The 27,161-nt window shown below is 43.4% G+C and overlaps 1 protein-coding gene and 2 long non-coding RNA genes across 3 annotated transcripts; 2 read left to right on the top strand and 1 right to left on the bottom strand.

Annotated features, from left to right (window-relative positions):
* Positions 1 to 680: 680 nt before the first annotated feature.
* Positions 681 to 11,402, bottom strand: atad1a (ATPase family AAA domain containing 1a). Its single transcript, XM_085474435.1, has 10 exons — positions 11,350 to 11,402; positions 10,739 to 10,939; positions 10,381 to 10,479; positions 10,191 to 10,311; positions 8,128 to 8,328; positions 7,644 to 7,750; positions 7,441 to 7,530; positions 6,752 to 6,802; positions 6,337 to 6,509; positions 681 to 3,947 (listed from the first exon to the last, which is right to left on the bottom strand). Exons 2-10 carry the CDS (start codon positions 10,910 to 10,912, stop codon positions 3,818 to 3,820), a joined length of 1,146 nt encoding a protein of 381 aa, XP_085330561.1. The 5' UTR covers positions 10,913 to 10,939; positions 11,350 to 11,402; the 3' UTR covers positions 681 to 3,817.
* Positions 11,403 to 21,229: 9,827 nt separating this feature from the next.
* LOC146696327 (uncharacterized) lies at positions 21,230 to 21,809 on the top strand. Its single transcript, XR_014923225.1, has 2 exons — positions 21,230 to 21,570; positions 21,663 to 21,809. It is a non-coding gene; the product is annotated as an uncharacterized LOC146696327 (long non-coding RNA).
* A 4,232-nt stretch (positions 21,810 to 26,041) lies between these two features.
* On the top strand, positions 26,042 to 26,860 carry LOC146696326 (uncharacterized). Its single transcript, XR_014923224.1, has 2 exons — positions 26,042 to 26,621; positions 26,714 to 26,860. It is a non-coding gene; the product is annotated as an uncharacterized LOC146696326 (long non-coding RNA).
* Positions 26,861 to 27,161: the final 301 nt, after the last annotated feature.

Raw genomic sequence — 27,161 nt, 5'->3', positions numbered from 1 at the left:
GGGATTGTGTCAGGAAGAGCATCCAGTGTAAAACTCTGCCAAATCAAACATGCTGTGCTCCCTGCTGTGGTGACCCCTTGAGATGAGAGGGCAGCTGAAAGTAGGATAATTATTATGTACTAGCAGCCATATGGAAACTTTGAAAACCTTTTATTCACTCACTGGATAAGATTTTGCATCGTACTCACATGTGGATAATTCCAGTTTCGTGACCTTTCAGAAACTGTCTGGACATCCATTAAAACTCAGATGTAATTTTAAAACTGTTTGGCTGTCAAAGTCCTGAAAAGTAGACATAAGAGATGCAAGGCTTTTGTTAGATGATGGCAATAAAGTAAACAGCAACAGAGTGAAAAGAGCAGGAGCTTGATTATGGCCAACAATGGCTTATTATTGCATGCCTAAAGGGTACAGACTGACTGGAACAGCCACAGAATTACAAACAGTTTATGATAAATTCAGACTTCCAGTGAAGTACCTGACAAAATGTTATGCTTTTCTGCTCTTTGGACCATAAGAAAAAAAGAATATAAACAGTCCTCACTGATAGATCTACGTCACCCTTATATAAATTGTCTAAACACTAAATCAGGGTTTCCGGTAGGTTGACTGCTTTTTTGCCACCAGATTCAGGTTGGGATGTTTGTCTGTATGTGAAAGAGACACACAACAAGATGAAGTAGACTCACACTGAGGTGAAAAGCAGCATTTATTTTATATGCTTATGTTAAAAGAGAAACACAATGGAACTGCTGGTCGACAACAGATATTATTTATGTTCAGGGTAACTAAAGATATTTTTCATATTCGGCATACACACATATGCACGTTTCTGCAACATGACTGACGAAGGATCTGCTGTGATATTGCACTAACGGAAAGAATTTGGATCGGTGCCACCTTTCTCCCCGAAAGGCAACTAAGATGCTCAAGCAGCACTGACACAATAACTGGTTCACATGGCAACATTTTGACCTTTAACTGTCACCTGAGGCGCTCCAAGCAAAAGCAACACATATCCAACTATCACTAGATAAACCAATGAGGGAGAAACAAACCACTTTCTCCGATTCATTGTACTACCATAATGTTATAAAACTGTTCTAAATAAAAATAAGTCGGTAACAACTGATTCAGTAACAACATGGTGAAGATACTGTGCCACCATGTGGCTTAGTGGCAAATATACCCTGGCCTACTCAGACTGTGTGGGAAGGAGGTCTGTACGAGACCCACAGATAGATCAATAAACACATGCTGTGAGCATACGGCAAAAAAACGAGTTTGATACAAAGGGGAGTCAGAATAGCTTGACACAACTTCCTACTGACAGCTGATGGGAAGCATTTGGATGTGAAAACCATGCTCTCCATAAAGTAACTGACAACAGAAAACCTGGATGTGTTGTTCAGTGGATGAAAACTGCTGTCACTGCTTGATTAAATAATGCGCAGAACAGGACATGAAAATGATCACCATAATAGGATCTCACTAATGATAGTCCGACAAGTCTCACATTACCAGCACGAATGGCTAAATTAACCAGGAGAAATCATCGTGGCCTTTTTTCTGGGTTGAAGAGGAAACGATAAAAAGACATTAAAGCAGCATAAAAACAGCACTGAAGGGGAATACATCACATTCAGCTTTATTCAATCTTGGCCTCAACTCCAACCCAACATTTTGCTTCCAGTTTTACAAACCACAGATCTACTGAAAAGGACGGACTGTTGATCCAACAATTAAATACATTCCTACTTTTATTTACAAGATGATGATTATGGTCATTATTCTTCTTTTATTGCTGCTCCTGGATCACATCACTCGTCACTACAGCTGTATTTTCTATTACAGTGACCCTCGTTCCACATGAAAAGTAAGTGCTTTGCAATTTGCATTCAGACATGTCAGAGTCCCTTGTAAATAACAACACACAGACAAAGATTGCTTTTAGAGAAGAGTGAAGGTTGTGTTTGGGGTTCAGGAGCTCCAGTTGCTGGCGCTTTCTCAAAAGCTTGACAAAGTTTTGGTTTTTAAAACAACGCGATAACTGTGCCACTTGCCCTCAGCTACTCTTTGGACTGGCAGATCCAAAAGAAGCAAAAGTCTGTTTACTGAGGTAATATTGTCCACTTGTAGGACTGCTCTAACAGTGCCACGAGAGATCTTTGTTGTCTTAGACTCACGTTTCGTTTAGTCGTCCTCCTCAGTGAGCAGGCTAAGGTTACCTAATTCACAAGAAAAGAGGGCAGGTAAGAGGAGTGGAGAAAGGACTGAAAAACAGAAGTTAAGAGTGTGATGTTGGCGAGAAATAGTGAGGCCATGAGTGTGCTTTTAAAGAGGACCTATTATTTGTTATAATGCCACAGTACTGGATGAAAACATCAAACATGGCCATAATTTCAAGTAATGAGGTCAGTGTGTGTAGAAGCAATCCCCACGACCAAATGCTCAGGCATTTTCTTCACAAGAATAAAAAGGTTTCTTTTAGGCTTGAGTTTAAAAATGTGCAATAACTGTTGTAAATGAAAGAAAAAATATCCCAGCTACTCCTACTTTTTGGAAATGAACACATTAAAATGGCTTTAAAATAGTTTTGCAACACTGTTGCACAACTCTCAGTTAAACCTGAAATTCTACAATTCTAATCACATCACCAGTGCTTTCAAACCCACTGTGGTGGTGCGCAGCGGCCAAATTACAAAATTATATTCCATCACCAAATGCCTGTGAACCTTACAGTTACACCATGATTTGTTGCCATTTACAGAAGAGCTGATTTTACATCTAAAAACATGCAGTAGACATTTATATCTTAAATAATTTCAAATGAAATATTCTTCAAAATGCTCCTTGGGAGCAACAACTGTACATGAGTAATACATAACTACAGGATCAAATGAGGTATATGCATTCTCGTCTTACTTTCCAAGGTAAGGATGCAACCAACCACCTAAAACAAACAAAAACAAAACCCCCAAAACAACAACCACAACAAAAAAAGTTAATTCGCCATTGGAAAATAAAATGTGAAATATGAGTACATCAACCAAAACAAAGTGACAGTTACTTCCATTATCATCTGACAGGGATCAATAAAGACGACACAGGTTGCAAAATGGAAGTGGAATTGATTTCCAATAGTAAAACGTAAATCTTCTGTTTTAAAGAGTAATGCAGTAGAGCGTGCACAACTGTCTGACCCTGCCTCTTTCTCTGGACACTGCTACTCCTGAGGCTAAAATTCCTAGTGTTTGCTGGACACTTTGCTATCATATAAGAACTTTTGCAGAGCATGCGCTGTGTGTGACTCAACAGCATCAAAGTGAAGCTGAAATGTTCCTTCCAGAGTGTTGGGATAATATGACTGTACAGTGATTTAGATGGTTGCTCTTTTTAACTCCCCCAAAGATCAAAGATTGGTGTAAAAGCTGATTTGGAACTCGAAGGATTACCTTCATCTGAAAACACACAGTGAAGTTCCCAAACATCATCATTATATCATCATCATTTGGTGATTTTAAAATGGTCTTTGCTTTGTATTCTTCTGAAACAAGCTGTCACAGTGCCCTTGCGTGCTTTTCAAAGGAGACTGACCTCATGACTCTAAATATGTTGTAACTGTACACATGACGTGTGTCCTTTAAGATAAGCATGCTCAGAATAACTCCCTGTCTGGGAAACTAGGTTTAAGAAAAGCATGTCTGTCTGCTGCCTTTTTCAACTACACCTCTAACACTCTCAGAGTCTCAGCTTGGCAAGTTGGAACACACTGCTTGGAAGAATTCGCTTTTCCTCAGTGGTCCAGAGATGGTGTTTAATCCAGAGCAACCTCTGATACGATGGGTAGCATGAAGGTTGTGGCTTTCTTTGATTCCTTCATCTTGTCCAGGCCGAAGAGGAGGTCCAGCTGAGTGACTGGTCGCAACCGCTCCTCATCCACAGGTCTGGAGCCAAGGACACAAGAGATCAGAGGTCAGGCACAGAGGCCTAATAGCAGGTTTATACTTCTATACTGCACACAGCGTACGACATGTACTAGAGTCGCAGGAGAAATTTTATGGATTTCCACATGAATATGACCTAAAGCATCAGATTTCCACACTAAATCCTAAAAGTAGAAAATTGATCTCTCACATTGGCACCATCAGGGAAAACCCAGCAACAATGGTGTGCATGGCAGGGCTGCAAAGAGAACATTGCTGCCCGTCAGCAGTTTGCTAAAGATCACACAGACATGCCAGAAGGCTTTTGGAACAATGTTTTGTTGACAGATGAGCCCAAAATAGCATCTTTTGGGGCTCAAATAAAAAACCCATCTCTTCTGTCAGAAGAGAAGAAAACACTGCATTCCAACATAATAACCTAATTCCATCTGTGCACTGCATAATCATAATCATCCTGTCATGGTTTGTGTCTGTTTTGCAGCATCTGGGCCATGATGGAGCAACACATTTTGAATTTCAATGTCAGATTGTAATGGAAAATGTCAGGACATCTGTCTGAGGTCTGAAGAAAAAGTGGGCCGCGCAGTACGTCACCAACTCTTAGCACGAATGTACTTCAACCACAGACTGGTGAAAGAAGTATAACGTTTTGGGACGGCCCGAATCCAACTGCATTCAACTTAAAAGACGTGGAAGGCGTCTGAGCAGCTGTGAGAAAACCTCAACCCTGAGATGAAGCTATTTTGGGCGTTTGAATCGGTTCAATTTCCTCCAAGTGGAAGTGCAGGACTGACCGACCGTTACCAGAAATGGTTTGCTGCAGCTATTTTGAAGAATGGCGTCACACCAAATACTGAAAGCACGCATACTTTCACCCCTCACAGATCTGCAACAGTGGATCATTTTCCTTAATAAATACAAAAACAATTTGAAATGTGTTATGTTTTTCTAATTTTGTGACTTTTGTTCAAATCTCATGTTTTAGGTCATGGAAAATTCCAAAGGTTTCACAAACGAAATGTAGACACTTACATATGCTCTCTTTGCTATAAAATAAAAAATAACTATAAAATGTTTTTGTTTGGTTTTTTTACAATACACACAGCTCAGTTTGAGCTGAAGTGGGCTCCTTCCTGTCAGTGTAAAGACGTTTACCTGCACCTTTATTCCCAGAGATATCTTTATAAAGGGAAAAAAGGAAAAACCTAAACCCCAGTTTAACAGTATAGCTCTGTTTTTCTACATAATACAGAAACACTGCTGCTGAAGGTTAATGGAAGAGCACAACTCTTTGGGCTTAAACTGTATGAAATACATGTGTAAAATCACACTAAAATTCCTGATAGCTTTAATTATGAAGCAGAAAGTTTTTGTTAATTTACAGAAAATTCCCTTTTATTATTATTTATTTATATATTTATACTGTGGATCCAGTGTAAGCCCCCCACTCCCATCTAAATTCAATTAAAATTCAATTTAAAGTCCAAAATGTATGCTCTCCTTTACATTTCCCAAAGCCTTCCAGTGGGCTGGATTCTGCACCCCAAGGCCTGATGTTTCACTCTCTTGTTTCACAAAATCTGTCACTGATTGTAAAAGATTTATCTTACAGGATGCAAACTGTCTGAATGAGATAAGATATAAACTTCTGTTGCAAACACACTGCATACTCCACGTACTAAGAATTAATGTGCACACTGAAACTGGAAGACCCCTACCATCCTGTGTGAAATATGTGATTTCACTATCGCAATGATTACCGAGAACTACAGTGATTTAGTTCAGAGCCTTCACTTCACCATCACCTTCAGATTCTTTTTCCTTGGTTTTATAATTGGAAAGAGCCTATCCATGAATGCTTTTGAGTTCTCAACACTTAAAAGTTAAAAATACTCTTTCAGCAACAATGGCTTGCACCAACAGTGGTTTCAGTAGTCGCTTAGCAACAGCTGAACAAAGGCTTACCCAGATCAGACATTTTCACAAATCTTTTCTATAAGTCTTTTATATATGCTCAGATAATAAAAACCAGTCATCCATTTCTAACAGTGCCTAGTTTAATAACAGTACTGTGCGATGCTGACAGTTGTGTATGTAAGGAATCAGGATGTAATCATTTTAATTAAGATCATCCTTCCTTTTATGTCGTATTATAATCACTACTATTGAGCGGTCTTGAAGTGTGAATATCTGTGAAGAAAACTGGATGTAATGGTATAGTTGTGGGAATATGAAGTTGAATGTGAGGCTGTGTACCAGTACAAATATCACTTAATGTAATATGTGCTTTAAAAACAAACAAACAGCCTGGTCTAGTCACAAACTGTCACTGAAGCTCAGTGAACACAAGTGCTATGAAATCTTGTGGGTGTCTGAATATGAGTCATACCTTTCCTCCTCCTGGCAGTCCTGCAGCTGCTGAGCGATCTGCCTCATCTGCTCCTTGCGGACATAGTCCCGTACTCGGTACATGGCAGCGTCGCGGCAGAGCTCCCGTAGGTCACTCCCAGAGTAGCCTTCTGTCTTCTCAGCAATCTCCTTCAGATTTATTGCGTTGCTCAGCTGAGCAGAAAAGACGTCAAGCAATGTGAGATGATTATACAGAATTGAGCTGTCACTAATCTTTGAAGTGTGCTTGTTGCTGCCAATCAAATGCCAACTAATCATGGGTGATCTGATTCATTTTAACGTGAAGTGACAGTGGAAATACAGGTGTGAAATGAGTCTATGATAATGGAACAAGATAACAGCAGAGCTGAACAATTTCTTCTGCTGTTGATAAAGATAAAAAGAAACCATCTTACGTTTTCTCCTGCCAAGATGAGTCTCAGGATGTCTTCTCTCTGCCTTGTGTTCTGCAAAGGAGAGGACAGTCGTTCATATTAGGAAAGTAAATTGCTGTCTAGCCTATCATCATACATCTCCTGCATAAATTCAGGAATGCTTGCATGTGCCTCCTCTGCTGTTCTCCAACTTTGAAAAGTGTTCATCGGATCCATTTCAAACCTGGCAGAGGTACAGCTGGAAAGCCGAGTAAGTGTAGTGTTGAGTTTGAGGTCTCTAAGATGAGGGGTGAACTCATTTTCAGGGATTTTTTTTGGTTATCAGAAGCCAGTGAATCCCTAGTGGATATTACATGCGCTGGTTTTTTAGGTACTACCCCTCAGGCTCCTAGTAGATTCTCCTATGGTGTTCACAAGATTATCAGAAAGCTTGGCCTCTGGTCTTGATCTTGAGGTCACTGAAATTCAAACTTGTCTGAGATTTGTAGTAGATGGACCTAAAGTTTGAATTTCAAAATCCTACGTTGCCTTATTCAGAAATTATTGCACTCACAAACTTGGGTGTCCACCCTGCCTGCTTACCTGTTGGGGTGACAATAATCCCCTATCAGCCTTTTATGGTTGAGGGGTAAAAACTGTCAGTGACCAGAAATATATGGACACAACTGTAGACAGAATAAAGCCTCCTTGTGTATTTGCACACATCTTACCGGCAAGCCGATATGAAAAGTTGTGGGCATCCTGCGGAGAATGGCTGGATCCAGGTCCTGCGGCCTGTTCGTGGCTCCCATCACCATAACCTAAATTTTGAGAATCACAGTTTTAATACATTATTTCACAGGAACTACCTGCTGCATTGCAATGTTTTCTGGCAATTGCATTACAGTATAAGAAAGCATTCTGGTTGTGTTACCTGGGTGGTTGATGAGGTGTCCAGGCCATCCCATAGGCTCATGAACTGGGCTTTCATCATGGCTGTGGCCTCGTGGTCCATGCTGGAGCGATTCCTTAGAAATGATTCTAACATGCAGCACATAGAAAACACAAGACTAATCTTGCTAACTTGGCCAGCTCTGCAGCAGTGACTATGACACAGTATGTGGGGCCAATGAGTGCCTAGGACTCGGCTAACGTATTTATATTGAACTCATATAATTTAAAGACAAGATTAACAAAAAGGCAAGATACATTTTAGATTCTGTTTAAATTACAGCTATTGTGGGCACTGCAATATCGATCACAAGGTCAAATCCACTTAGAAACCATGGAAAGAATGTAATGCAAATTAAACAATATCTGTCATATCTGAATGAATGAAAATGAAGCTAGCTCACATCCACTAGTGCAATAAACTAACATTCTACACTTTTGACATGCGTCCTGCAAATGAAGCTTACCAATCTCATCGATGAAGATAATACAAGGCTGAATTTTGACAGCTAACGAGAAGACTGCCGCAGTCAGCTTTTGTGACTCGCCGTACCACATGTCAGTCAGCGTGGAGGCCTGAAGGTTGATAAACCTGCATCCCGACGCTCTGGCAGTTGCCTTGGCAATCATAGTCTTACCGCAGCCCGGAGGACCGAATAATAAAACACCTGAGAGGACGAAAAGTAAAGAATTAAAATACAGTGATTCTCATCACATCTTGTAATATCTGAACAAAAACAAAACAGATTTTTACTCTCACTTCTGCAGTTTATAGACTTTGTAATTTTAACCTGACTCGTTTTAACCTTCACTGGCAACTGCACTGACATTTGCAACACGTGTATCAAATCTGGCTCGATCTCGTCCCAGAAGCATTTTTTTCCTTTTGGTTTGTTTTAAATGATGCGATACAAACAAAGCCTGAAGTCTAGAGACTGAACTTGATTCCCAAAGCAGCTCATTTTGGAGGTTGACTCATCCTGAAGCTATGTGTAAAGACTATCCACAGAAAGCAAAACATTCCTCTTAGTGATCTTTCACTGTCACGCTGCCAAGTGGATAAATCCTGCTTTTTTTGGCAGATTAAAATCGCAGTGCTATTCACTGGGTAGATATTTTGACAGTGATTAGGCAGAGGATGGCAAAAATACAAACTTAGAAAATTATAACCACAGTTTCAGAAGGTAATTTCATGTTAGCTAGTTTTTGATGCAAATCCACATTAATGTTCATGATGGGGAAAAAGGACATTTAAAATCTAACAGTAACTTTGTTCTCAGTCTTACAGAGCTACAGATTCTGATTTTTCACGATGAATTCAAGGGTAATTTGAAGGTTTTTAAACTTGAGTTCATGATCCTGAACATGCACAAATCTTCACTGGGCAACTGACTAATCTCAACTTAACACAGCTCACTAGAAACAAAGTAAAATACACAAAGAACAAGGTTATAGAAAGCTAGACTGCATTTACAGTAAGATTTCTGAATGACTAGAAAAACCAAATCCCATTCACACAATAGCTCAGTCACACCAGAGTAGAAATGGGATGGCAACCTCCTTGCAACTAAGAAAGCTTGGTGTTTGCTTAATGACTACAGTGATTTTTTTAGCATTTGGGGATCAATTGCAAGTACTTACAGTGACTGCTCTTGATTGCAAGGCTTTGCTCAGGTCGCTTGGTGGCCGATTTCCAAATAATCGCAGTCTGACTGCAATCACTCTCCGAAAGATTGGCAGAAATGTGCAAATAACTGTGTTTTCATTTAGGCTATAAAACTAGATAGACTGCCAACAATTTGAAACCAGTCTTCACTGATGAACTCAACTTGTCTGAGATGTGTCTCTCTGCATTAGGGGGTTTTGACTCAACTGCTTGCCAAATTGTCATTTTCTTCAACTCACACAGCAAAACTGAAAACTCAGAGTAAAAATCCATTATACTTTGGAAAATATCAATCCTCCACAGAGAGTTAAATTTGGTTTTACCTGAAAACAAAAATATAGCTCTATGGGCTCTTTTATTAGTGACTGTCAGTCCTCTGGCTACAGCAAAACTGAATGTCAGGAGGTGGAGCTCGACTCTGTTAGTTAGCATTAACCAATGAATTACATAATGAACTAGCTTTCCACTCCCAAAAACTAATTTAAAAATGTATCTAATTTTAACTGTTTCAACCTTGTTATATTTTATCTCTGTATGTCAAATTTGAACCTTCTATGTTCCTTAAAGGGAACATGAAGCTTAAATGTCTCTGCAGCTGGATCACAGACACTACTACAGTAGCACTGTATGACACAGTTAAAAATAAGCCTTATTTATCTTATACAGAATCTTGGTGCAGCCCCTCAGTTCATCCTTTGTCAGCACTTATAGCAGTATTTAGAGAAGTCTGAAGGAATGCTTGCATGTACACTGTCCTTATCGTCAACATGAGAGGAAATTAAAAAAAGCATAAGAGTTCCTGTTTAAAGAGTCAGCGTAAAATCTGATCAGTTCCAGATTAGATTAGATTTCATGCTGTGGTACCTTTGGGTGGCTGAAATAGTTTGGAATTCGCCATAAGGTGTCTCTTCTGAAAGGGCAGGATGACTGTATCTTGAAGCTCATTGATAACTTCATCCAGACCTGCAATATCTCTCCAGGATACCTGCAGGAAGGTGAAGTTATTCATAAATCTCTGAGCAACATAAAAAAGACTGATGATTACAACCGTTACCTTCATAGTTTGTGGATCAACTAGATGAGATGCAATGTTCATCTCATATTCTGTAAGTCTGACCCCCTCAACACCAATCCTCTTCATCAGCTGCTCTGCCTGAGGGGTCAAGAAACACTTCTTAGCTGAAGACACAAAACGATAACAGACATTGTGCACAATCTTTCTTTTTATCTCAAAGCATCTTTACATCATGCTTTGAATGTACAAGAACAGATAGTGCTTGCTGCATTGTGAGCCAGGAAAAACGCCTGACCTTGGCAGCATTTCTGGAACACTGTTCAATAACAGCATCAACCTTGAGCTTACGGTATTTTACAGATTGCGTGTTTATAATGTGTGCTGATGCATGACATACCCTCTTCTTGGCTTGGTTTTTCTGTTTGGAGGTAGGATCCATTGCATCTAAGACCCATTTGATGCTGTAGTACGTGGCGGCACCAAAGACGGTCAACCTGAACAACATGCCAACCACTTCATTCCTAGACAACGGCCGCATCAGGGCCTCCCTGGGCAGATCTTTCAGCAGCATCTCTGATGGCTGATGTCAATCCATTGGCTGGATAACGAGGTGGAAATATACAAACGAAGTTATTACAACCACATAAGGTCAATTACAGCTCTCGCCTTTTATAAGGCTAAACAAGCTCTCACTTGTATTAGGTTTATGATGCCTAAGCTAGGACTGCGGGTCATGTTTATGCAAACGCAATGTCGCTATTTCAGTAAATAAATTACATTCGTGGTTCACATTTTTATTGGAATAAATGAACTCAATTCGCAGGTTAGCTTCTCCGGGGAAGCTAAAGCTAACAGGCTAGAGCTTCAACTTGAAAGCAGCAAACTGTGTTTGTAACATCGTGAAATTTTGACCTCACGCGAAATAAAACGTCTCACCCTTGCTACGTGTGCTGCTACGCTTAAACGTAACCTCTACTATGATATAAAAGACAAAATAGTGACACTTACAAAACGGGAACGTAACGAAAATGTATTCACTGTGCAACAACCTTTGACGTCCGGGTAGGAACAAACACTTTAGTTCCAGAAAGCACGATGAGGAGTTCACAGAGTTAGCCACTGGATGGCAGAACGTCCACACAGTTATTTCACGCATCAGTAGCATGGACAGCATTTACAGTGCTGCAGAAATAGTAGTTCTTATTACTCCCCAAGGGAAAGGTAAGAGCCTTGAAATAACATTTATAGTTTTGGCAAGTCAGTTGTGGACATGTTGATTGAACTGAGTAAAAGCTTACATTTATAAAAGGAATAGCTTTACATATATTTTGTACAAAAATGTCAGCAGCATCATGGAATACTGTAGCTAACATAATTTATAATAACCAATCACATAATCTCTATTTTTTTTCACGATTTTAAAATGATTTTCTTTGTTTTTTTATGTTTTAAAGTCAAAGGCTCTACAGTATTTTTTGCTCTTGGGTGAAATGCTTTTCTGTGGGTGTCTGGGATCTGTTAGAAAACACTGTGATTGGACACCCAAACATGTCCTGGGGTATGCTTCATGCAAATGTACCCTAGTAAAAGATAGGACAAATCTCAAGCCGTAATCTGTGTTTGGTCTCCACTCATCTTCAGCACGGTCTGATAATGGATAATTCAGTCTTCTAAACAGCAGTCTCAAAGATAAGGCTGTAACAAATGGCCTTCTCCTACAAGCAATTTATCACACATGTGCCTGAGGGATTGTTAATTGTCACGGAGTCCAAGTTAAATTTGATGATGCTTTTGGAGCTTTTGTGCAAACGAATCCCTGTTTTTCATCACCGTATTACTACTAAGAAAAATATAAAGTATAAAAGTGTAAAAAACTGTTTTAATTATGTAAGAACTGCTTAATTTACAAAATTTTACATCAAATGATTTAATGAACACCCAGATTTCTGCAAGACACACAGCTCCTGCTTTAACCTGAGATCCAAATAAACAACAGCCTGGCACAGCTTACCACACCATTTGGGCATGATTAGTTACATTTTGTATAATGCTCCAGAAAATGAGAATTTGTCCTTTAAAATTTTACTTTTTTTAATTCCCCATTTGAGTTAAGTAAAATCTTACAAAGCTTCTACCCTGTGTAGACCAATTAGTTGCCCAAATTGGATGCAGAATTAAATTCTGCACGGTTACAGCTTTAACCATCCAGTGAAGTTAAGTCCACCTTTGTTGTGGAAAATGGCGCACAGGCTGCTATTCTGCACACCTTTGGCTGTGAAAATGTTTCATGAAAAGCTTCAATCCCCCTGTACTGCAGCAGCAAGTCCCAGGAGATAGCAGCCTGACTCGGCCATTTTGATGGGTCTGGGCATAAAAGCGCAGGCTTGTGTATCTGCAAAGTGCAGCCGGGGCTCTACATTCCCACAACGCCTTGCACCTTGCCCAAACAACCGCTCTCAAGCGGGTGGGAGTACAACAAAAGAAGAAAAAAAAGAAAGAAAGAAAAAACATATTCAGCTCCCTGTCAAACCTCCACGATGCGGAGGCTGAAGTAAAACCTAAAGCTAGCTGCTTGGAGCTTTCACATGCCAAAATTGCATTCTTTGGAGAAAACAGTCTGGCAAGTGATTGTTTTGCTGTTAGAGATATAAATCCTTGTCGAGTAATAATAGTTCTGTCATTATGCTCCACCGCACCACTCTTTTTCCCTCAGTTTATATTAGTTGATTTTTTTTATGTGTGTGACAAAAGGATAATGGGATTAGTCTAGTTTTTTTTTAAGTGCACAAGGTAAAGTGTTAAACACTTAAGTAAATGCTGGTCACACACAGTATTTAATTACCCTTTTGGTCTCAGAAGAAGAGAAATTACCTGGAGCTGCACAGGATAAGGAATCATTGGGGAGTGAGTTATTTGCTTGCCAGTGCAAGGTTTTACTTTTAAATAACATCTATCTATCTATCTATCTATCTATCTATCTATCTATCTATCTATCTATCTATCTATCTATCTATCTATCTATCTATCTATCTATCTATCTATCTATCTATCTATCTATCTATCTATCTATCTATCTATGTCATGGTCCTGGGCCATGTGGGCCCAGTATTCTTAGTTTTCGTGTATTTTTGTATTTTGTTCTTTATTTAGGCCATGCTTCCTGGGTTGATCTGTTACGTTGTTCCTTATGTGTTTTCCCTTCGTGACTCTTACCCCCTGTGTGCCCCTCTGTGTATTTATGAGCCCTCGTCTCTCTTTGTGCTTTATTCTGTTTTCCCCAGCCCGTTATGTCTGCGTTCTCCCCGTGCTCTCTCTCCTCCTGTTTGAACCTCTGTGTACTTCCTGCTTTACTTTGCCCATCTCCCATCAGTGTTACGTTCACTCCTGCCGTGTCTTGTTATGATTATCAGTGTCACCTGTGTTCCCCGTGTGCATCCACTTCCCCTGATCATCCCTCATGTGTATTTAGTCTCTGTGTTTCGTACAGTCTGTGTCGCGTCGTCTGTGTTCCCACCCTCCGTGTTTCCATGCCCGGTCTATTGTATTCCAAGTCATAACCTTACCTTAGTTTATTCCCAGTTTAGGTTTCTGTTTAGTTATTGCTCTTGTGCTGCCCTTATTCTGGTTTGCTTCTTTTGTATTCATCAGCCACAATAAAAGGCTCGCTTTTGTTTAAGTTCACTTCCTTATCACTCGTGTCTGCACCTGAGTCCTCCACGCACTCTCCACTCGGTCCGTCACAGCGGACCGTGACAATCTATCTCTCTATCTATCTATCTATCTCTCTATCTCTCTCTCTCTCTCTCTATCTATCTATCTATCTATCTATCTATCTATCTATCTATCTATCTATCTATCTATCTATCTATCTATCTATCTATCTATCTATCTATCTATCTATCTATCTATCTATCTATCTATCTATCTATCTATCTGTCTGTGATTTTTGTTATGATTTTAGTTTTTAAAAAAAAAGACATTCTGGCATTTGTGGTCATAAAGAAACAAGATCAGCAGCCTGCTTCCTATGCGTAACCTTCATTTATTCTCTTTAATTGCAGTGCTTCTCTGGCTTCTGCTTGCCCTTTTTTGGCACCTACCCGTTGATAACTGTTCAGGGACGTAGTATAAATGATTCATGTCTGTCATATGACAAATAAGCCGATCATAGTCATTTGGCATGGATGAAAAGCAGAGGGATGAACAGACAAGAGACACATGAAAGAATGGATGTCTGGGTGAGACTCGGTTCGATACTGCTCAACAAAAGGATTTCACATGAGGCTGAGGCTTCCTCAGGCATCCCGCACTCTTTGTTCATTTTGCCAAGTTAACTCACACAAGTCGACAACCTGCCGACATTGCCAGAGAAGGATGATAACAGCTGTAGTTCCAGACAGACAACCCTCTACTGTTTCCTCAAATCTGCAGGCCTCAGTGTGGTTACTCCAGCACTGGCGACACATAGAAAATACCCCCCAAAAGCCAAGAGATAATTTGTTTTTACCTTCTCTTCCATCACCTGAGGCAGGTGAGAAGACGTTCCCAATGGCACATCAATCCATGCATTTAGATTAGGTATTTAGATTCTGTCAGACATTCTGATGTGAAAATAACGTTGTTTAATGGATCAATGCAGCCAGGAATTCAGGGTAAATATTCCATACATAATCTGCCAGTCAAAGGTTTGGACACACCTTCTCATTTAATGGATTTTCTTTATTTTTAATACTTTCTACATTGTAGAGACATATTGAAGACATTATGAAGCAAGATATATGGAATTATGGAGTTAGCAATGAAAAAATTGATAAATAACTCTAAATATGTTTTATATTTTAGATTCCTCAAAGCAGCCACCCTTTGCTTTGTTGACAGTGCTGCAAACCGTTGGTCTTCTCTCAATGAGCTTCATGATCAAGTCACTTGAAATGGTTTTCACTTCACAGTTGTGCCTTGTCCAGGTTCATTTGTGGAATTTCTTGCCTTCTTAATGGGACTGGGACCCTCAGTTGTGTTGTGCAGGTCAGGTTGGTACACAGCTGACAGCCCTATTTGACAACTGTCAGAATTCCTATTATGGCAAGAACCAATCAGCTAAGTAAAGAGAAACAAGAGTCCATCATTATTTTAATAACTGAAGGTCAGCAAGTCCAGAAAACTGCTAAAACTTTGAATGTGTTCCCAACTGCAGTTGCCAAAACCATCAAGCGCTACAATGAAAGTGGCTCACATGAGAACCGCCCCGGGAAAGGAAGACCAAGAGTCACCTCTGCTGCTGAAGATAAATTCATCCGAGTCACCAGCCTCAGAAATCGCAAGTTAACAGCGCCGCAGACTAGAGGCCAGATAAATGCCACACAGAGTTCCAGTAACAGACACATCTCTACTGTTCAGAGGAGACTGCGTGAATCAGGCCTTTATGGTCAAATAGCTGCTAAGAAACCACAACTAAGGAAAAGCAACAAGCAGAAGAGATTTGTTTGGGCCAAGAAACACAAGGAATGGACATTAGACTAGTGGAAATCCAATTTTGAGATCTTTGGTTCCACCCAACGTGGAAAAGGTGAACAGATGGTCTCTACATGTATGGTTCCCACTGTGAAGCATGGAGGAGGAGGTGTGATGGTGTGGGGGTGCTTTGCTGTTGACACTGTTGGGGATTTGAACCAGCATGGCTGCCACAGCATCCAGCAGTGACATGCTATCCCATTCAGTTCAGATCTATCTATCTATCTATCTATCTATCTATCTATCTATCTATCTATCTATCTATCTATCTATCTATCTATCTATCTATCTATCTATCTATCTATCTATCTATCTATCTATCTATCTATCTATCTATCTATCTATCTATCTATCTATCTACCAAAATAACAGTAGTGACAAGATTAAAAAGACAAATAATAATAGTGTAACCGAATAAAACATTTAGGTATATTAACTGACATGTGAAAGCTTGACACAGTGTCTTATTAAAGGGAAGTTTTCCAGAGATGGCTAGCAGAACGACTGTAAGTTACTGTCATGGAGTGAAAGTTTGAAAATGGTAACATAAGCTGATTTCTGTCACCCGGAGACACAGATCGCAGATACAGCGCTATCACATGAGATGGATTTTCAACACTTTTTTTCTTTCCGTAAAAGCAGACTTATAATGTGTTATCACCTGTCTTCGTTGACAGGCTGTTGGGCCTGATTATCTCTTTCTAAAATGACATGCAGCGGCAGTGTTTGTGGAGACCTCCGGGAGAATGTCACGCCTGCACGGGAATTACAAAGGGCAACATGCAACACTTTATACAAAACACACTGAACTGGTTTGGGTATTATTTTATGTCAACTTGAATTAACGCCTGTGTCAAATGTTTGCACATATATGTGCTAAACAGGGCTCTGTACACTGTGCACACTGTAGTTTGTTGGGATACGTCTTTATTGTTGAGGTGCTGAATACTTTTCTGTGTACTGCTGTCATACTGACTTGACACCTAATTTAACGATGACATAAAACCTGACAGTCATAAACTTAACTTCACTTTTATTTATTATATATTCCTCTTCTTCCTTTGCCTCTGACTTTTGTGATATTTTCACCTGAACATCCTGAGAAGGAATAAAGGCTACAGTTCAGGAAGAGAAGTTCAGACTGATTTATCATAGTGAACTGGAATCCAGTTTAAAGGGTGGGGGTGGGGGTTGATTAGCAAATGTTCCCAGAAAACCTCACCACTTCAACAGGATGACATCCTCACAGGAGAAGCTGGACCTGCTGGGTCCATAATCTCCACGTGACATAAAGCGGTGTGAACGCAGGAGATGAAATTGAAATGAGCACCTCAAATTCCTCAGGAAAACTCGAATAAGAAACACCCCAGGGAAGTTAGATAGTGGGGGCTGGTGTCTGCGTACGTGTGCAAACGGTGGCAGCCCTTATGTGGGCTTCGAAAAAGCACAGAAGTGGCAAAGCTACTCTGACAAGGAGGACGTTTAAGTTCAGAGCATGTGAGACTTGTCCCGTCGAGTGAAAACAATTGGCCAGCCCCAGCTCCAATTCATCAAAGTGACAGCACTTGGCCACGTGGAAATGAATGAATAAATAAAGGAGAATGCATTCAGTGTGCAGATAAAGAGTAGCCTGCTGGGTAGACACTGCCAGAGAGGACTGTCAGTATATATACCATTCAGCCCTTGTTGGCAAAATGACATCCTCCAAGAATGAAACACTTGCATGAGGTTTCCTGCTCCCTGCTACACATGACATGCAAATGATTTGTGACAGTGGGAATAAAATTTAATCTCTACAATTCCCGTTTTGCTGTTCATCCGCTGATACCGTAAGCCCTGCAGCATGGCTGCTGCTTGTTGTCATGTGGAGTAGTTGACCTCGGAAACTCAAGCATCAGCATCCTCTCCTTGACTTTGACTATTAAAAAAAAGGGGTTACCTCACCCTATGTCTCCTGCTCTTGAGCTATGACCTGCCACATATCCATTATTGATTATCACTTTCTGTTACTGCAGAGTTTCGATGGTTACCTATAGGCTTCTGTGATGCAATATGAAGCTCCCTTTGTGTGCAAGTCAAAAGAAATAGGAGTGTCTTTGAAGGGGGAGTAGAAACACAGGGTTCTCCTCACAGGAGAAATATGCGTATTTTTTCTTGTTTATGGTTAGATAAGAAAATAGTTTTCATAGCTTTAGGCTAAATCTCAAAGTATAGGCAGCAGACTCTCAGCACATGTGCCAGCATTACTTAGGACGTTCTGCTCAGTACGCTGCGTGCAGGTGTGTGGCTGCTGTAGCGTACTGATGCCAGGATGCATCACGGTATCAATCTTCTCTGCTAACACTTTCCCATTTTCCCCATATTGCCAAACTATCCCCTTGTATAAGTATGAATGAAAACTCCATTTTGCAACGGAGGCCTGAGAACGTTTCTTCTGTGTCATTTGTCACTCAAAGCCACTTTAAATGCATCACTCAGTTCGAACTTTTTATGGGATTTCTTGGATCAATCCATCATCGCTCGAACAAAACAGATTTGAACAGCACAAGCAACTTTTTCCCCTCCTCCCCCCACCCTTGTGCGGACAAAAAGGCTCTTATTTTCCCAATGAGCTGGGCTCCCTCAGCTGTGGCATATCATTCTGAGTGACACCTTCATCATAAATTACATACAGGCAGCACGATGGCACCCAACTTTACCCTGGGGTAAGCAGTGGGTGGTGCGCGAGTTGTGGGGGGAGTCTTGTGTTGCTTGGCTGCACAGGGAACAATATTGATTAACACTCATGTTTCTTTTGAATCAATCTCCATCACCTATCGGCCATTTTCTCCATTATATTTCATCTGGGGGAAGACGGATGGTGGAGATGGGTGGATGTGTGCAGGGAGCCTATCTGTTGCACTGCAGAGATTCCATCAGCAGATTTAGTGTTGTCTCCATCACCACCAGAATTGCCTAATGGAGGGCGGGCACATCACTGTCACTACCTGCATCCCCCCCCCACACACACACTTCCATCTTCCCCATTCTCACCCCCCCCCCCCCCCCTTAACCTCCACCCTTGGGGATCCAGAGGCAACATTTACTTTGGCTGATTAAAACTCCTGCCACATAGGACCTGGAGGCACAGCGAGACGCCCTCCCTGACAGGTGGATGTGTGGTTTTTGTCTCTAAATGTACCCAAAAACAATACATGTGTTACTCTCTGCATGTGTATTTGAAGTGAAGGAATAATTTCTAGCTTGCTGTTGCTGTCTCCGTGAAGCACAAATAAAGTGGCTGGTGTGGATGCTTCGCCATTAATTTTTTAGTTGATGCATCAATTCTTACCCCAGGCAGATCTGAAATAATGGAACATTTTTCACGTCAATCAAAGTCCAAAGATAATGAATATCCTTCCATATTTCTTTATTTATTATTTGACACGATATTAAATCAGAAGCCATATTTTGTACCGCCCGACCCCCGCTAACCCCCACCCGAGACCACCGCCACATGGCATATTTATCCTCAAAAACAATCTAAGTTTTGATTGTTCCCCGATAAGCCCTGAGCTGCTGGATGGAGCCTCTGCATGGAGCGGATCTCACTCAGCTGGTGTCAGCCAGATTTATTTTTCCTCCCAGCACTGGAGCTTGGTTGGCGCTCAGCTCAGCCCAAACCCCCTGGCACTCTAACCAATCTATCAAGTCCATCAGTGTTTCATGTAGCCTAGGGGACACTGGCTGGCAGCCCAAATGAGCTCACTCTTCCTCTTCCTGCTCTTGCCATTGCCTGCTCTCCCTGCTAAACATATCTGAGCTGTAGATGCCTGCTTAACTGCTGGCTGTCTGGATTTTACTCCTTGGCTTGGTTGTGACAGCACCAAGTAAAGTTTACCAACTGCAACACTGCCCTCTTTTAAAAATAGAATGGAAATAGGTAAGGCTCCCTTTCTTGGTGATTACACCGATCCTAGTGCATCCACAGTTGTGGACATTGGTCGCATATTAAATCTTTTTGTCTCAATGTGTCCATGTTGCCCTTTTAAGAGAAAATAAGGCCAATGAGAGAGAAATGCAAATGACTGAAATTGTTTTTATAAAAACATTTTAAACTCTGTTTTGCTTCTTAACAAATTCTGGTGGCTGTTGAACTGCTATATATTTTTGCTACAGTGTAAGCTCACCAGCTAGCTGCTAACCCTGCCCTGAGGTGCAAAACACAACAGCATTTCACAAAACACAACAGTTCACTCCAATGTGATGTCGCTACCAGCCACTCATCAACAATAGCTCTTTCAAATTATTCCCCACTCTCCTGGTATTTTTGAGGCTGCACTATTGTGGAAAATTAAATTGTAGGATTGACTCTAAAAAAATAAATAAAACCCAAAACAATAAGCATGGTGCACTCCACTTCACTGAGAAATATTCTGTGTTGTGTACTAAAATAACCTTGTAGCTAGAATTGCTTTCAAAAGGCATCCAGCAAGGCGTCATGTGCATTTGGCTTTGTTGAGGAATATGGGCCGATGTGAACACATTGACTTGCCAGCTGAAAATTGTGTGTCGTAACTTTTTGTGTGGCTGTGAATTACCTGGAGTCTAAATGTATTATTTAGCAAAACCAAGTTGTTTATTGTTACTTCTTGTGCGTCATCTGTGTATCCATATTAGCATCGCAGGGGCCTATCCCAACTGCCATATGGCAAGAAGCAGAGTACCCTGCTAACACACAGAGATAGACAAGCATTTACACTCATAAGAAATGGCCAAGAATCACCACTTAACCTAACCACATATCGTTGGACACGTGCATGGGGATGCAATGGGATGCACGTTGCTATTTACTACTGCATCATTTACTACTGTTCACTGCATCATTCCATGTTTGGCACTGATCACCACCTGCACTCATGTATATATCATGTATCATCTATCTATCTACTTAGCACTTTTAATTCTTATTCTCATTTTTATTTTCATGTCTATTTAAGCTTAATTTATAACAGTATGTTTGCACTGAAGCACCGCAGCAATTTCCTAATGTTGTAAACCCGCTCAACATTTGGCAATAAAACCCTTTCTGATTCTGATTCTGATACATGTACCTCTTCTTCTACATGTATCTCTTCTTCAAAACATTAATATAGTAACTGCTCGCTGTTTTCTAAAGGCATATTTAAAATGTGCAGGTTTCTTGCATATAGTGTATGACATAACAGCCATTTGTTCTGAAGACTGAATAAAGTCTTGATAATCTATCTTCGCTCAACTCTTCATGCCTGGATGACAGATGCGGAAAACGGTTAACTGACTGAAGTTGGGCCAGACTGTGTGCCTCATTTTAGACTGTAGAAAATTAAATCACAGGAGAATACGCAGATATGAGTGTCATGGTCCGGGTGTGTGCCAGTGTGTCTCCCTCCGAGCCGGCGTCTCCACCCCTGGGAGGGGCCTCAGTGGTTTTTGCTGATCGTTGACATCTGTGGGTAATTAGCCGGGGGACTCATAAGGCCAGCGTTCTCAATCTCTCTTCGCCAGATTCTCTGCTAAACATCACTACACCTAACTGTTAAACCCCTGGCGAAGAGCTTCTACTTGGATGCTGGACCTTCTGGCAGTCCCTCAGGCTACCACCAAAACTACCTACCTGCCTCTCTGCCTCCACGCCAGGAGTTTTTGGATTTACACACCCGGATTACTCCCCCTCTATGTTATCTCCGACCTCCGTTGGCAAGTACACAGTACGAAGGAGGATTTTGAGCCAAACAACATATTCATATGCCTCCTTTATCTATGTTTTGAACATTTGCATTCTGTTACAGTGACCCCGACCTTTCCCTGGACCTTTTGTGACTTGCTTTCCAGTCCAATCCCCGGACCCGGACCAGATCATTATTTAGTTAACGTCTACGCTCACCTTTTGTTTATGAATATTTTGTGTGCACATTAAACATTATTCTTAAAATATATTTACGAGCTGTTCGGCGTCTTGCGTTTGAGTCCTGTCACTCGTCTGAAACGGTCCCGGCCGTAACAGTAGAATCTGGCCAGCAGTTATGGACTCAGCAGACGCGGAACGGTCAGCCATTCAGAGGCAGGGGGCGATATTAGGAAGTCATGAACAATCTATTCAGTTCCTGTTAGCCCAGCAGCAGACTCTTAGAGATGGTCAAAGTAAAATACTGGAGACCCTCCAGGCTTTACAAACTGATATTTCTACTGCTGCTGGTTCCGCCTCGGGCCCCGCGGGCCAAGACTCCGGTACACCAGCTCCTCTGCCTCAACCTGTTGCCGTTGCATCTCCACCTACATCAGCTTTCCGTGATGCTACGTCCCCGGAGCCCGAACCATTCTCAGGGGATCCAGGGAGTTGTAGCGGGTTTTTGCTTCAGGTTGACCTTGTTTTCGGTCGTTCTCCGCGCACATTTGTTGCGGATTCTAATAAGATATCTTATTTGGTGGGTAAACTGCGTAATCGTGCACTTAAATGGGCGGAGGCGTATCTATCGAAGAATCCTTTGTTAACCTGTTCTTATGAGGTGTTTTTGGGGGAATTCCAGAAAACGTTTGCGCACCCCATTTCTGAGGGTAGTTCTGCGCAGAGGCTGCTGGATCTTCGCCAGGGCCGTCAGAGGGTTGCTGATTTTTTGATTGATTTTCGTACTGCTGCCGCCGAAACTGGTTGGCCTGACGACGCTCTGCGTGGGGTGTTTTTCCGGGCATTGAACGAGGGTATGAAAGACCAGCTTGCCTCCCGTGATGAGCCAAAATCTTTTGAGGAACTGGCGTCCCTCTCCCTTCGCATTGACAACAGGTTGCGTGACAGGGAGAGGGACAGGAACTACAAATCCCAGCGCCGTTTACCGCGCTCGTTTCCGGGTACGTCACCGTCGCCGCCTCCGACTGTGGACTCGCATGAGTTTGTCGCCTCGGCTTACGTCACTGATCCCGAGCCGGAGCCTATGCAGATTGGCCGGTCACGGTTGACACCGGAGGAGAGGGAGCGGCGGCGTCGGGCTCATGCCTGTTTTTACTGTGGCTCGCTGGAACACTTGATTGCTGCATGCCCGAAGGAGGGAAAAGGTGTCGCCCGCCGGTAGAATCGGGGATACGGGTGGGCGGTTCGAATTCTGGTCAGAAACCCCGTTTACAACTCCCTGTCACCTTGGAGATGCTACAGAGTACTCATTCGTGCACAGCCTTATTAGATTCTGGTTCTGAACAGAATTTAATCAGTCTCGATCTCGCTGAACGATTAGGCGTTCCGCTCGTGCGCCTTGAGCCGCCCATTCCAGTTAGAGCGATTAATAACCAGGTTTTCACTAGAATTTCTTTTCGCACTGGTCCAGTGTCACTATGCACTTCGGGGAATCATAGGGAAAAACTCACCTTTTTTGTCCTCGATTCACCTGATACTCCGCTCACTTTGGGTTATCCCTGGCTGTGCTTACACAATCCGCACTTGGATTGGGAGGGGCAAAGGGTTGTCAGCTGGAGCCCTTTTTGCCACTCCAATTGTCTGACTTCCGCCCGTTTTCCCGGCCCGGGGGAGGCTACGGGGACTGACGAATATGTCCCCGATCTCTCAGGGGTGCCGCCTGAGTATCATGATTTGCGGGAGGTATTCAGTAAGATCAAAGCGCAGTCCCTACCGCCCCATCGCCCTTATGACTGTGCGATTGATTTGCTCCCCGGAGCGTCCCTGCCCAAGAGCCGGTTATATAGTATCTCTAGGCCTGAACGTGCTGCGATGGAGGAGTATATTAGGGATTCATTAGCGGCTGGGTTAATCCGTCCGTCTTCGTCCCCCGTGGCGGCGGGGTTTTTTTTTGTAGACAAGAAGGATGGGTCTCTTCGGCCGTGTATTGATTTCAGGGGCTTGAATGACGTCACTGTTAAAAATAAGTATCCCTTGCCACTCATTAGCTCCGCTGTTGAATCGCTACAGGGTGCCACGGTGTTCACTAAGTTAGATCTTCGCAATGCTTATCATTTGGTGCGAGTCCGTCAGGGAGACGAGTGGAAGACCGCGTTTAACACCCCCCTGGGTCATTTCGAGTATCTCGTTATGCCTTTCGGTTTAACGAACGCTCCAGCGGTGTTTCAGGCCCTAATAAATGACGTCCTGCGGGATTTCCTCGACCGTTTTGTGTTCGTCTATTTAGATGACATTCTTATTTTTTCTAAGTCTTTGGCTGAGCATCATTCACATGTCCGTGCTGTCCTTCAACGCCTCTTGGAAAACAGACTGTATGCCAAGGCTGAGAAATGTGAGTTTCATTTGACATCGGTCTCTTTCCTGGGATACATCTTGGCAGGGGGGCAGGTGAAGACGGATCCGGCTAAGGTGAAGGCGGTCACTGACTGGCCTGTGCCTTCTACTCGCAAGCAACTCCAGGGGTTTTTGGGATTTGCGAATTTCTATCGTCGGTTTATAAGGAACTACAGTCTAGTGGCGGCTCCGCTTACACGCCTTACCTCTACGAAGCTTCCGTTCGGCTGGTCCGCCGAAGCTGACAGCGCATTCACGGAGCTGAAACATCTGTTTTCTACTGCGCCCATCCTCGCTCAACCCGATCCGTCTAAGGCTTTTATTGTGGAGGTGGATGCTTCTGATGTGGGGGTGGGGGCTGTGCTTTCACAACGTGCCGGCCCCTCCTCTAAGCTGCGGCCGTGCGCCTTTTTCTCTCGGCGGCTTTCACCAGCGGAACGGAACTATGATGTGGGGGACCGGGAGCTGCTTGCCGTTAAGTTGGCGTTGGAGGAGTGGCGTCATCATCTGGAAGGCGCGGCGCTACCGTTCCTGGTGTGGACGGATCATAAGAACTTGACGTACCTACGCGGTGCGAAGAGGTTGAATGCACGTCAAGCTCGTTGGTCGCTGTTTTTCGCACGTTTTAACTTTTCCATTTCTTATCGCCCGGGTTCCAGAAACACCAAACCGGATGCCCTCTCTCGGCAGTTTGACTCTGACACGGGTCCGGCGGAGTTTTCCACCATTCTTCCGGCCGGCTGTACGGTGGGAGCTATTACCTGGGAGGTGGAGGATGCCATCGACCGGGGCCTCCGGACGGAACCGGATCCGGGCACGGGACCGCCTAACCGGCGTTTTGTTCCCGCGGCTGCTCGCTCCAAGGTACTGGAATGGGTGCACGCTTCGAGGTTTGCGTGTCACCCGGGCAGGGGCAGGACGACTTCTATGGTTAAGAGACATTTTTGGTGGGCCACTCTGGATAAAGATGTTCGGGAGTATGTGGCTGCGTGCCCTGTGTGTGCCAGGTGTAAGTCGCGTACTCACCGTCCTGCTGGGCTGTTGCAGCCGTTGTCTACGCCTCATCGCCCTTGGTCCCACATCGCCCTGGATTTTGTTACGGGACTCCCGGTTTCGGCTGGGAAGACCACTATTCTCTCGGTCGTGGATCGGTTTTCTAAGGCTGCTCATTTCGTCGCTTTGGAGAAGTTGCCCACTGCGGCTGAGACGTCTACGTTGTTGTTGGACCATGTTTTTCGGCTTCATGGCATTCCTGTGGAAATAGTTTCGGACAGGGGTCCGCAGTTCTCGTCCCAGGTTTGGGGTTCTTTTTGCGCTGCTTTGGGGGCCAGGCCTTGTCTGAGCTCTGGTTACCATCCTCAGACGAACGGCCAGACGGAACGTTTAAATCAGGAGCTGGAGGCCGCGCTCCGCTGTGTGACCTGTCATAACCCTGCGACTTGGGCCTCGTATCTGCCGTGGGTGGAATATGCCCACAACTCCTTGGTTTCGTCTGCTACTGGGTTGTCACCGTTTGAGGCCTCTTTGGGTTATCAGCCGCCCCTGTTTCCGGTGGAGGAGGCTGATCTTGCTGTCCCCTCGGTCCAGCATCATCTACAGCGCTGCCGTCGGGTCTGGTCTCGTACGCGGGAGGCGCTGTTGCGAGCTGTGGCTCGCCAACGTAGCTGTGCCGACCGTCGCCGGTCTCCTGCGCCTGTTTACTTACCTGGACAGAAGGTGTGGCTCGCTGCGAAAGACATCCCTCTCAGGGCATCCTCCCGCAAGTTGTCTCCTCGTTACATCGGCCCCTATTCTGTGGACAGGGTCCTCAGCCCTTCGGCTGTCAAGCTCCGTTTGCCTGCTGCCTTGAGGGTTCACCCGGTCTTTCACGTTTCTCAGGTGAAGCCGGTGGTGTCTAGTCATCTGTGCCCGCCTCCGGTTCCCCCGCCTCCCGCCCGGCTCATTGACGGGCATCCTGCGTTTTCTGTCCGGCGCATTCTGGATGTGCGGCGGCGGGGTAGGGGGCTGCAGTTTTTGGTGGACTGGGAGGGTTATGGGCCGGAGGAGCGTTCTTGGGTTCCTCGTTCTTTGATGCTTGACTCTGTGATGGTTTCTGATTTTCTTAGGTCACGTCGTGGGGCGGGTGCTGGTCGGCCGCCGGGTGGCGTCCCTTGAGGGGGGGGTACTGTCATGGTCCGGGTGTGTGCCAGTGTGTCTCCCTCCGAGCCGGCGTCTCCACCCCTGGGAGGGGCCTCAGTGGTTTTTGCTGATCGTTGACATCTGTGGGTAATTAGCCGGGGGACTCATAAGGCCAGCGTTCTCAATCTCTCTTCGCCAGATTCTCTGCTAAACATCACTACACCTAACTGTTAAACCCCTGGCGAAGAGCTTCTACTTGGATGCTGGACCTTCTGGCAGTCCCTCAGGCTACCACCAAAACTACCTACCTGCCTCTCTGCCTCCACGCCAGGAGTTTTTGGATTTACACACCCGGATTACTCCCCCTCTATGTTATCTCCGACCTCCGTTGGCAAGTACACAGTACGAAGGAGGATTTTGAGCCAAACAACATATTCATATGCCTCCTTTATCTATGTTTTGAACATTTGCATTCTGTTACAGTGACCCCGACCTTTCCCTGGACCTTTTGTGACTTGCTTTCCAGTCCAATCCCCGGACCCGGACCAGATCATTATTTAGTTAACGTCTACGCTCACCTTTTGTTTATGAATATTTTGTGTGCACATTAAACATTATTCTTAAAATATATTTACGAGCTGTTCGGCGTCTTGCGTTTGAGTCCTGTCACTCGTCTGAAACGGTCCCGGCCGTAACAATGAGAGCACGATGATCATCAGGCAAAAAAAAGCAGTGGCCATTAAGCTGCCTGCTGCCTCTGGGAATCACAGTATTTTTGACAATTTTCCCCCAGATGAAATTGTCACAGCCAGGCTCAAGGCGGGTAGATGAGGTACGTCTGATCACGCTGACCTTGTTCACAATATTTTTCACCTCAACCTCCAGGGACTCAGAGCACAGACAGGAAGTTTTCAGTTTTTGTTCGGTCGGT

The sequence above is a fragment of the Copadichromis virginalis genome, linkage group LG12, assembly GCF_057382275.1.
Source record: "Copadichromis virginalis isolate Kocher_CV1m ecotype Utaka linkage group LG12, C_Virginalis_male_GT1.1, whole genome shotgun sequence".
Classification (NCBI taxonomy): domain Eukaryota; kingdom Metazoa; phylum Chordata; class Actinopteri; order Cichliformes; family Cichlidae; genus Copadichromis; species Copadichromis virginalis.
The sequence above is the reverse complement of the archived record's forward strand: the minus strand, read 5'-3'. Positions and strand labels throughout refer to the sequence as shown.